Below are 12,894 nucleotides of genomic sequence, written 5' to 3'. Positions count from 1 at the left end.
GGCAGCGCTCCCAGGGGTTTCGGACTGGGTGCTAGGCATTATAAAGAGAGGCTTCTCGCTACAGTTTTGTCGACGCCCTCCCCGCTTCATAGCGCGCGTCGAAACTACGGTCTCGTTGGAAGTAGCTCACCTACTTCGAGCCGAAATATCAAAACTGATAAGCAAAGGGGCGATAGAGCGCGTTCCCCCAGCTCTAAGCGAAGGGGGGCTATACAGCAGATACTTTCTAGTCCCCAAAAAGGACGGCGGTATCAGACCCATACTGGATCTAAGACGGTTGAACAGAGTATTGGTGAAACGCAGTTTCAAAATGCTCACAACCAGCAAAATTCTCGCGCATGTTCGCCGAGAAGACTGGTTCATGTCAATAGATCTGAAGGACGCGTATTTTCAAATACAAATAGCGTCACACCACAGGCGATACTTGAGATTCGCCTTCGAGGGTCAGACATACCAGTATACAGTCCTGCCATTCGGCTTGTCCCTAGCACCCCGTACATTTACGAAATGCATGGACGCAGCTGAACTATTTGGACGACTGGTTGATCCTAGCTCAATCACGATCACAGCTCGTGGAGCACAGAACCATTTTACTCGATCACCTCGAGAATCCTGGTATCACAGTCAACTGGACAAAGAGTTCATTGAACCCCAGTCAAACGATTTTGTTTCTGGGCGTCGTTCTGGACTCACAGTCTATGACAGCGCGGCTGTCACCACAGCGCGTGTTGATCATTCAGCGCGCGGCGAGGTCTTTCCGCCGCGGCGCTGTCACCCCGCTCAGGAAGTTTCAAAAGATGCTGGGTCTCATGGCTTCAGCATCGTCAGTTCTCCGGCTGGGCTTGCTCCGCATGCGCCCGCTGCAGTTCTGGTTGAAAACGCGGGTACCGCGCAGAGCGTGGGCGACCGGTCGATTACGCCTCAAGGTCGATCAGAGCTGTGTTTCAGCCCTGGCGCCTTGGACGGCGGACGACTGGTACCAATCAGGTGTAAGCCTGGGGACTTCCTCGAGAGTGAGGATGGTGTCGACAGACGCATCCACCTCGGGATGGGGAGCTCTGCTCGAGGGCAGACCGTTCTTCGGCCTGTGGTCGGAACGAGAAAAGCTCCTACACATAAACTGCCTAGAAATGCTGGCAGTGCACAACGCGATGACACGTTTTTGTCCCCGCATCAAGGACGAACACGTCATAGTCCGTTCGGACAACATGGCTGTGGTGTCCTACATAAATCGCCAGGGCGGTCTGAAATCCATATCCCTGTACAGGCTGGCGAAACGCCTCCTACTATGGGCTCAGCACAACTTACGCTCGCTGAGAGCAGTGCATGTACCTGGGCTTCAGAATGTGGGCCCAGACAGACTGTCCAGGAACAATGTTCCCCCGGGCGAATGGTCTCTACACCCACAAACAGTCCGGCTGTTGTGGGAGAGATTCGGCAGAGCGGAGGTGGACCTTTTCGCGTCCCGCGAAAACGCGCACTGCCCCGCGTTCTTTTCAAAGACCGACAGCGCGCTGTCCGGGAGGTGGCCGCGCTGCCCGTTATACGCTTTTCCCCCCGTCTCCCTCCTGCCACAGGTGCTGGAACGGGTCAGGGAAACGAAATGCCCAGTCCTGCTTGTAGCTCCGTTCTGGGAGAACCAAACATGGTTCCCAGTTCTGATGCAGTTGGCAGATATCGCTCCATGGCCGCTGCCGTTGAGGAGAGATCTCCTCTCGCAGGCCGGGGGCTCGATTTGGCACCCACACCCGGAACTGTGGTCCCTTCATGTGTGGGTGCTCAACGGATACCCGTTGGTCTCACAGAGGGAGTCGTGAATACCATCACTCAGGCTAGAGCACCGTCGACACGGCGGCTTTATGCTTCGAAGTGGTCGGTTTTCTCCGGCTGGTGTGCAGCTCGGAGCATTTCACCCCTCGAATGTGAGGTAACGGAGGTTCTCTCCTTCCTACAAGAGCTGTTGGATAAGGGCAGATCCCCTTCCACGCTCAAAGTGTATGTGGCGGCTATTTCAGCGTTCTTTGGTTCAACGCTGGGTCAGTCGCTGGGAAGGAATGATTTAGTCATCCGCTTCCTCAGGGGAGCTAGGAGACTGAATCCACCCAGACCTCCTTCAGTTCCTTTGTGGGACCTTTCTACGGTCCTAGCGGCCATGAAAGGTGCCCCTTTCGAGCCTATCCAGTCTATTAGCCTCAAACATTTGTCTTTCAAAACAGTGTTTTTGATGGCTCTCGCTTCAGTGAAGCGCATAGGCGACCTGCACGCGCTCTCTGTGAGCCCGGCGTGCTTGGAGTTTGGTCCTAATGACTCTAAAGTCATACTCAAACCTAAGCATGGCTATGTGCCGAAATCCCTCAACACGCCTTTTCGGGCTCAGGTTATATCCCTGGCTGCCCTGCCGGCATCGAGTGAGGAAGGGGACTCGAGTTTTCTTTGCCCTGTTAGGGCTTTAAGAGCTTATATGTCCCGCTCTGCTGTCTTCAGACAGACAGAGCAGCTCTTTGTCTCGTTCAGCGGACGTTCCAAAGGAATGGCTGTTTCGAAACAAAGTCTATCCAGATGGATAGTTGACGCCATAGCGCTGGCTTATACTGCCAAGGGCATTCCATGCCCTTTGGGAGTCAGAGCGCACTCTACGAGAAGCGTTGCTTCTTCGTGGGCTTGGTCCAGCGGGATTTCCCTACAGGATATATGTACGGCGGCAGGTTGGGCCTCGCCGTCTACATTTATCAGGTTTTATAACCTAGAGGTTCCCGCCTTGCAGGCTAAGCTTTTGTCGGTGTAATCTGTTCAGCCGTCTAATCAGACCGCTGAAACTCATGCGCTATGCGCTACCGACTATCTTGGGCAGAACTGTGTAAGACCCACATTTTCCACATTAGTTCAGGTTCCCTACCCTGTCTATGTGATGATTATACTTGCGTCTGTGGACATGTTTTTTCTACGACGCTAAGATTTAGGGATTTAAGGCTCTCACCCTTATTCCCTGACTCTGTGTGAGTCAATCTGGTGATTATGCACTGTATGCCTGAAAAAGCTCCGGTGATCAGTGTTTTTATCCCAGCACGCACGGCGTTTTGCAAGGGGTTCCCGTAGCGTTTTGATAAAACGCAGTACGAGAGGACTCTCGTAAGAGAACGTACTCGGTTACTAACGTAACCTCGGTTCTCTCTAGAAGAGGGAACGAGTACTGCGTTCTCTGCCGTGCGTACGGTTCACTCTGGTTCGCTTCGGCGATCAAAATCAAGTGAGTCAGCCTTCTCGAGCTCCTTTTATAGAGGTAAGCCACGCCCGTTTCGGCGGGAAGTGGCGAGGAGGGCGCGAAGCGCCCTCATTGGCCTGATGTCATCCCAGGCCTCGCTCGATAGGCTTAAGCAGTTGCCGCAGAGCAGCCAATGAGCGAGCAAGCCGTCTCGCCATAGCTGTCTGCTGCTGCCGCAACGCGTTTTACATATATGAAAATTAAAGGATAATTTTTTGCTTCAGTGTTTCGTGAAAAGAGACTTTTCCCGTAGCGTTTTGATAAAACGCAGTACTCGTTCCCTCTTCTAGAGAGAACCGAGGTTACGTTAGTAACCGAGTACGTTTTCCGTCATTTCCACCTCCGTCAACAAAACCCACTTTAATAGATCCACCTTAAATATTTTATTTACTTGGTAATCATGGAAATAATAGTGAAAAGGACGTAGCCTATTAGTTGAAGATGAAACTTCAGGCACATGTGCTCTTCAGCACAAGAAAATAAATCAAGGTAACTCAAGCTTTTATACAGAGTATTTTTATTCAGCATCATTTCCAGCTGTAGTTCGGTTGAATTATGTACAACAAATATGAAAATAATGTATTTATGTTTATTACGAGTAAACAACATAAGTTCAAAAGTAGCTAAGCCTGAAATGAGGGAGTGCTAATATTGTAGAAAAACTGCTAATGTCATTTCCACCTCTGAGAAATTACAGGCGTAGCTTTGGACATGATATATGTAGTTCTTGTACTATTTGCATGTTCTCATGACATATTTGTGCTTTTGGACTGAGAACTATATTTATTTTTATTTATCTATATTTATATGAATGTTTTGAGAAGGTTCATATAACTTGCATATCATTTGTAATCATTATTTTTAAAACTATTAGGTATACTGTTCAACTCATATATATATTAAATAATAAAATACGTGGTTAAAAATATTTTGGACTGGCAATTTAAGTAAAAATAAACAGAAACAATCTTTCCACCATAAACCGTCATTTCCTCCACTTTCCACCACTACAGTTAAGAAAAAAAATAAGAATAACCAATGATGTGGATCTAAAAGTATTTTAAATCAAGTAGTAATAGTTCATTACTTACAATATATGTGTGAGTGACTTATAATAAACATAGACCTGAGCAAAAATGAAATGCTGTAGGCATAAAATCCCAACTCGTGGCATTCAGCGACTTTAAATAAAAATGCATAAAAAGTTAATGAAGTATTAAGATTTATTTTGTTACATGATTAGGTAGCCACTGATGTTGTTGACTGATAGATAATCTTATATAATAAGTTTTACAATATTATATTGTAATATTACATGGCTTGGCTGAATTCCAATGTAGAATGCGGTCTGTTATTTCTTTATAACAGACCGCTGCGGAGTATAACAGACCGTTGCCATGAAAAACAGCGCGTTGCTATGGACGCGGAACGGACTATTTTCTTTGGCGGAAGCAATACAATCGTTTTTAAATCAATAAACTCCTTTTTAAATCAATAATTCGTGTCAAATTATTTATTTATTTTGTAGGTAGCCATGTAATAAGCGGGATAATGTATAGAGAGGCGGTCGTTATAGCGAATAACAAGCCCTTCAGGCTGTCAAGACCCCTCCGCTTCGCGTCGGGGTCTCGTTCAGCCTGTCGGGCTTGTTATTCGCTATAACAACCGCCTCTCTATACATTATCCCTTACATAAAATACATAAATTGAAAAGTGACATCTTTGAAAGCGCTCTTCAGAAAAACTGTTAAAAATAATAATAATCCATGGAATTCTAAAACGGCCCACTCTTATATTGTGTTAGAAGACAAATGAATGAAGCTAGGAAGATTGTTTTAAGAGAGTGAATTTTCCATAAACTCACAGTGCCAAAAGTGCTCCTAGTTGGAGAATCACCCTGGTACGTTGTGAGTGATGTCAGTCTTATGTCATGATTTGTCATGCCCTTTTAAGTTGTTCGTTTGGGGTGGGGCCTAAGACAGAACCTTGAGGGACACCGCAGGTAAATGGGGCCGTTTCAGAGGAATAATCACCGAGGTGGACAGAGAAGCTCCTGTCAGTTAGATAGGATTGAAACCACCTTAGTGCAGTACCTTTGATTCCCACACAATTTTCCAGCCGTGACAAGAGGATTGAGTGGTCCACAGTGTCAAAGGCTGCAGAGAGGTCTGAGAGTACTAGAACAGCAGAGACTGAGAGTCAACAGTTAAAATCAGATCATTAAAAACTCTTAAAAGTGCAGTTTCAGTGCTGTGACGGGATTTAAAGCCAGACTGGAACTTTTCATAAACATTGTTATTGATTAAAAAAGTTTGCAGCTGCATAGAAACTACTTTCTCCAAGACTTTATATAAAAACGACAGTTTAGAAATGGGCCTGAAGTTGGAGAGAACAGAAGGGTTGAGATTTTCCTTTTTTAGCAGGGGTTGTACAACAGCATGTTTAAAGGCGGACGGAACATGACCAGAGACAAGACAAGTATTTATCAATGATAAAATACATGGTCCAACGGTATCAAAGACTTCTCTAATCAAACGAGAGGGAATGCTGTCTGAGGGACAATTTGTGGGCCGCAGATGATGGACCACCCCAGCTAGGGAGAAGACTGATATGGGCTCAAATTGGTCTAGTACCGCAAGGCATATAGGAGGAACAGAGGGATCATGTTCGCAGGATGTGGTTACAGAAGATCGAAGAGCAAAAATCTTCTCAACAAAATTTTTTTGAAAAGAGTTACAGAGGTCCAATGTAGGTATAATAAGTACTGAGTTGCGAGGATTTGTAATGATGTTAAGCATGTTAAAAATAACCTGTGGCCTGTGCCAATTGTTTGCGATCAGTTTAGAAATAAAATCAGATTTTGCTCATTTTACAGCTCTCTGATAATCAGATAGAAATTGCTGTAGAATTTCATATGACACTCTGAGTTTATCTTTCTTCCACCTTCTCTCAGCTTGCCGACATGCACGTCTAATCGCTCGGGTGGTGTCATTTAGCCAAGGCTCTGAAAGCGCTTTAGTGCGTTTCACCCTCAAAGGAGCTACAGAGTCTAAAATGTTTGTGCAAGTTGAATTAAAAAGAGTTATAAGTCCATCAGCATCAGTAACATCACCTCCATCCAAGGTATAGAGCACAGAGTCTTTGAAAGCAGCAGAGAACTGTGCCGGGGTTTGACTGTTAATTACACGGCGGCAGTGTGCAAAGGGAGACTTGACCACAAAACATGGAACTGTAATCGAAAACAAGACAGGGAAGTGATCCAAAATACATACGTTACATATTTCATTTACATGAACACACAAGCCATGAGACAGCACAAGATCTAATGTGTGTCCCTTTTCATGTGTTGCCAGACACTGACTGAGTGAGATTAAAAGCGTTTAGAAGATTTAAGAAATCTTTAACCATAGGTTTGTTTTCACAGCATACATGAAAGTTAAAATCACCACAAATTATAAAATGATCATAGTTTAACCTTAGACCTGCTATAAAATCAGCAAAGTCTTGCATAAAATCTTTGTTAAATTTCGGTGGACGATACACAACTGCACACAGCGTCGAAGAAGAGGCGTTTAGTTCGAATAGCTGCAGCTCAAAGCTTGAATAGTTGACAGATGCAGACAGCCGACACTGGAAGGTGGATTTAAACACACTGGCAAGTCCTCCACCTTTACCAGTGGTCCGAGGAGAGCTAAAAAATGTACAGTTTGGAGGGAGAATTTCAGAAAAAGAAGCGGCTCACCAACATGAAGCCAAGTCTCAGTCAGCAGCATGAAGTCCAATTTATAATATGTAAAAAAATAATTTAGCACAAAAGTTTTGTTGGCCAGTGATCTGACATTAATCAGGGCCATACGAAGAGTTAAATCCAAACTGTCTGTCTTTGGGGCCCGCCGCAGTGCGCGCAGATTAGCTGTTTTCACACCACGTCGACAGTCAGGCCGAAATTTCCTCACCGACGCAGGGTTTCCCCGCGCGGTGTCAGCCCACGGGGCGCCATGTATCAGGCTGGAAGTAGCCATGACAAGCTGTGACGCAACAGCAATCGGGCTGGGGAGAACAGGTCGAATCCATCTCAGGCGCGGGACCTCCGAGCACCGGCAGCCACCGCAGAGGAGACGAGGATGAGGCACATCCGAAGACCTCAGGTAAGCCTTGAGGCGAACAAGCACTCCGGCACGCTTTCCACGTCTCCTGTGGCGCTTTTTTTGAGGAAAATCAGCCGGGACACAGCGCAGGTAGTCTGGGATATTAAACAACCATGGGGGAGGCCTCCAGCCTGTTCTCCCAAACGATCTCTAGCTAGCCCCAAAGCTTCACAGGACGCTCGGAAAGTTTGGCGATCATATATGAGAAGGCTAGCCCTTAATCGCTGTTTGGGGTCAAAATGACCCCATTGGACTTTTCCTTCATTTTTTAAAAGTGTTACCTTCATCTCAGGGGCATAAAAAACTCTGTGACTTTTCCTAAATAATCTATCTAAACATGCACAAAAAAACTGGGCTTGATTTGGTTGTTCTAAAGGTGTGTAAAAAATGTTTTACCACTTAAGGTGTTTGGGGTCAAAATGACCACACATTGAAAATGAATGGGAAAATGAAAAAAATGACTTTTTTTTTTTTTTTTGTCAATCTGAAAATTTCTACAAATAAACCAAGGTCTGGTCCTAGAGCATAAATAAAAAGTAGAACGAACTTTCTATCTCATACACACACACACACACACACAAACACACACACATGTATGTGACTGCAACAGAGAGCATTTTTACAGAAATTGGCAAATAAAATCAACTAAACTGGCATAAATCTGAAAAATGTCACATATATGCAACATGGAACAAGCTTGCCCCCCCCACCCACACCCACACACACACACCCCCACACCCACACACACAAACACACACACATTACAGTCATGGCATAGTGGTGACTTGTAATGATACTGCAAATGTATGTATAATCATTTGCAAAAGCAAGATAATTCAAAATATATCAGAAAACAACAACAAATTATAAACTCTGACAAAACTACATATTTGTTATGTATTTTAAAATGTTTAAATAAATATTCACAATATATATATCATAAAGTTGTGAGGAGAAGTTTAAGCATCAAGAAAAATGAAGTGAAAATGAATGAATCTCTATGGTCCTCTATTGGATATATGTGGTCATTGCAATTTCTTTCTTTAATTATAATTTCTAAAGTTTTTCCACAAACCAGCAGATGTCAGTATTCTATCCCTAACACATAGAGCAATGTCCAAAAACTACTTAGATTTAATTAAGATCATCATTTAAGTGATTTTTTCTTTAAAAAAATCTTTTTTCATGAGCCAATTTATGGCCTAGTTATGTAATTGTGCAGTAAATAGTTAAACTTCAAAATTTCCACAAAAACACAGCATAAATGTATAGTTGAGAAGTAAATAAAAAAAAAAGATATATAGTTTTCCATATAAAAAATGTATATTTCCTTATGCAATCGCTCTTTAAAAGTTTGGGGTCAAAATGACCCCAAACACCTTAAGTGTTGTCCTTTTTTAACAGCGATTAAGGGCTAGTTACATCCCGGCAGCAAAAACACAAGAATAAAACAGCAGCAAACAAAAGGCAGACGCAGCGTGATGCTGACAGAACTAGATTAAGGCACACTCCTGTCTTAATGTAAACCCTGTCCACCACTCAGTTGCCAGGCTGTTGTGGGTGATTACTAGGTGGATATTCAGAAAAAGTCTCCAAATGATCTCTGTGAACAGATGAATGAGGGAGGAGTTAAGTTTAATGTGGTTTTGAATTGGTAAAAATGGGTCTGAAAAACAAAATATGATCAGAAAATCAAGGTGCCTAATAATTCTGCACACACTGTATGGTCACATGTGGTTTGGCTGTCGTTCCTGTCTACCTGTAGTAGTCTGGACGTCTTAAATTACAAATGATGGCTTTCCTATTGAAGACAAAAGCAGAAAAACAATTATTAACTTAATCTGGTTAATGCACAATATTTAAGAACTAATGCTACTATTGTGTACTATAGTAAATGTTGGAATTAAGATTAGCCAAGCTTAAGTGATGAAAAATGTTTACCGTTACCTTTTGTAAACTACTGCAGCACACCATTCAGGTAACTGTTATACAGTATACATTCTGTAGTGTGTTACTTACTGCAGTTGTCAACTAACTAGACATTAGTTATTAGGAGTATTTTAGGAGTATTAGGAGTATTTTACTTACCAGAATCGAAATGTGTGCTGTATATTGCTAGTTGCGTATTCAGCCTTCTCGCTTCACTGATGCAATCCAGGCGTGTGTTGTGTTCACATAATTAACTAAAATCTTTTATTTACACACTGCTAGGAAAAAGCAAGGGGGCTACTATTATGAAGTAAATTAGTTGTGTTGGTTGTTATAGAATCAGCTGCGCGATGTTTATGGTGTGCGCATGCGTGGATGTGGAAGTTCAGTAAACATAAGAGCGTGTTTTTCTCATTAAATAAATGATCGCAATAGGCCTTTATCTCATTTCCTGTTTTTCGGAACGTTCGAAATCGCCAAGCAGTGTACTCGCACTTTCCGGTTACTTAGTTACCTTTAGATGAAAAGTAGGTCAGTAAACTTAAATAAAATTGCTATATAGACCAGTGTCTGTCAATATTAAACCGCATAAAGACCATTTAAATAGGAATCATGCATGTTCTGCGTGTCTCTGTGAATGAATGGCACAGACGCGCTGTTTCATTTACCACACACACACACACTGAGGCACGCGTGACGCTCGCGATGTTTTCAGCCTATATGAGGACATTAATGCACTTCATCAACACAGCCGCTCTGAGAGACACTTCAGCAGCATTTTAGCTTCATTTGAGAAAAACTATCGTCATATTATAAAACACAGAGAGACGGCACGGCAACCCGTCAAAGGTCTACACGGCAACCCATCAAAATAAAAGTTTGGTTTAACCTTTGAAGAAAGTTTTGAATCATTACATTTTAAATAATTGGTTATAACAATCTAATTAAACCATTAAAATGGAATCAAGAAAACAAAAACAAACTTTTGGGAGATGCGAGAGCGAAGTAGTCCAGTGATAATTAACAGGCAGCCATGGTGAACGCAATAACCGGAAGACGCAGTACACTGCTTCAGCAAGTTTTCGCGGCTACTTCCGGCATTCTATTGTGATGCGATAAAGGCCTATCCCACTGTACATCAAGCGCATCCCGCCATTGTTTTGAATGCGCTCTAACCGGAAACGTCCTAGGGCCAAATACGTCACTTCCTTAAACAGACGAAAGGCCGTTGAAATGGTCTATAAAGCAACGACAGAGTGACACGACGCACAGCAATGACACATAGCAACAACACATAGCAACAACACAAAGCAACAACACAAAGCAACAATATGAAGCAATACGCTGATTTCACGCAGCCGCCATTTTGAACTTGAAAGTGAGGCTCCGGTGGGAAGAACCCCGGAAGTACAGATAAACAACAATGCCTTGGACTACCAACCTGAAGCTGCTGCCGCGATTTACACTATTGGAAGATAATATCTAATATAGGATATGTATATAGTTCATTCCTGCTTCATTTTTTACTCTCTGAATTATATATAAAAAAATTATTTTATTTATAAATAAATTTCACTGGATATAGTCTAAAGTATGAAAGAAATGTATGTACAGTTTTAGAATTGACACAACATCATTAAACACAACAATACACCATCGCATTCACGACTCTCCTATGATTAAAGGCGACACTTCCGGTTTTCTTCCCACCGGAGCCTCGCTTTCGATTTCAAAATAACGGCTGCGTGAAATCAGCGTATATGACAGAAGACGACACATAGTAACGACCATGGTAATGACAGAGGGAAACGACGCATAGCAACGACGCATAGCAACAACAGATTGAAACAACACATAGTCATGACACATGCAGCATTGACACAGCAAGACGACACATTCAAACGACAAGGATAGATGACAGGTGTAAGTTGAGTTGACAGACAAAAGTTGAGTCATGTGGGCAATCACATAGACAGTTAATAGACACATAGACACACAGACACATAGACATGGAAGACGACACACAGCATAGACAGACAGCATATCGACTTAATTTTGGCACAATCGGAACCCCATACACGAGCCCTTTAGAAAACATGGAAAGGAAGCTGTCTGGGATATTGAACAAGCCTTGTTAGACTTCAAATTAAAATTAGCCCATGATTTACTCTCCCTCAAGTCATCCTAGGTGTGTATGACATTCTTCTGTCAGACGAATACAATTGGAGTTATATTAAAAAAAATGTCCTGGCTCTTCCAAGCTTTATAACGGCTAATTTTCATTTGTGGGTGAACTATCCCTTTAACATGGTTTATGACTAATTTTACTAATAGATGATGCAGTAACCTGTTTTGACCAGAAGAGGTCAGGCTATCTCACATAAACTTGGCTTTCTTTCTGTTCTTTTAAATGTATTAACCTAAAAGTGAATGCTAAAAACGCAAACAGAATACAAAACGGTGTCAAAGTGCATTTTTATGATGTGGTGTCTTGAACATTCCCATCGCCTGCACAGTAGTGCACAGGACAAGTAGGGGAATTGGATTCTGGGAACAAAAGAGGTCTGGCTACGTGCTTGTGTGTGTGTGTGTGTGTGTGTGTGTGTGTGTGTGTGACTGTGTGTGTGTGTGTGTGTGTGTGTGTGTGTGTCTGTGTCTGTGTCTGTGTCTGTGTCTCTGTATCTTTAATCTGATCACAGACACTGGCTGAATGGAAAGGAACGAGTGGACACATGCTGGAAACAGATGCTCTACACAGATCTGAGAATCTGATTATGACTGTTTTTGGTGCAAGACGTTGAACAAAAAAGTGCTGAATATGATGCTATAAGAGTGATATGAGACACTTGCCAGATTCTGATGCACCTTCATCTGGGGTTTCATTTTTTTTTATTTTATCTGCAAAGAATAAAAAAGTAAGACATTAGAAACCAAAAGATGCATTGGCGAGTGAATAATTATTTTGATTATAGCTATAAACGATGCCAACAGTGCTACATCTGTCTCATGAGAGAAATAAGGAATATTAATAAGAAGAAGAAATTGTTCATTTGGACAGAATACTTGTACCTTTCTTCTTGATTTTACTGGCGCCGCTGCTCTTGGGTCTCTTTGAAGGCATGTCTGTCAGTCAGTCTGAGTGGAAGATTCACACTATCACAGTTTGAACACAGTGTGTAAATGTACAGTATGCATGAAGTACGCTTGATGACCTATTCATCTGTTGAAATGAATATTGAATGTTGAAATTAATTTCATCTGTGCTGTACACACATTTGGATGAAAATAAAATGTGTTTTTATTTCTGAGCTCATAACTGGACATGGTATGAAAACAGTTCTGTTTAAATTGAATTGGATTCTGTTACTGCACTTTGGGGGAAACATACAACATATTACACAACATATTCAGTGTACAGTGAGCAGTGCACTTGTGCAACCGAGAAAAACACATGTGCGACATCTGGTGGTGAAAAATTATGTGACAAACAGTATTTTCTACACAGAGCCGTAGTCAACTGACAAGACGTATCGCCTGCGATGATTAATGCGATATG

The 12,894-nt window shown here is 42.6% G+C and overlaps 2 protein-coding genes across 2 annotated transcripts in view; both read right to left on the bottom strand.

Moving 5' to 3' along the window:
- Positions 1–12,894, bottom strand: part of LOC308703321 (NLR family CARD domain-containing protein 3-like) — a 316,889-nt gene that overhangs the window by 292,615 nt on the left and 11,380 nt on the right. The window lies entirely within an intron of this gene.
- The window catches only part of LOC308703323 (protein NLRC3-like), a 161,506-nt gene continuing 161,019 nt past the window's right edge, over positions 12,408–12,894 (bottom strand). The window contains exon 10 of the mRNA XM_081386711.1: positions 12,408–12,473. Coding sequence (XP_081242837.1) covers positions 12,422–12,473 — 52 coding nt within the window. The 3' untranslated portion in view covers positions 12,408–12,421. The remainder of the gene's footprint in view (positions 12,474–12,894) is intronic.

The sequence above is a fragment of the Scardinius erythrophthalmus genome (assembly GCF_964197995.2).
Source record: "Scardinius erythrophthalmus genome assembly, chromosome: 15".
Classification (NCBI taxonomy): Eukaryota; Metazoa; Chordata; class Actinopteri; order Cypriniformes; family Leuciscidae; genus Scardinius; species Scardinius erythrophthalmus.
Note: the sequence above shows the minus strand (reverse complement) of the source record. Positions and strands in the feature narration are given on the sequence as shown.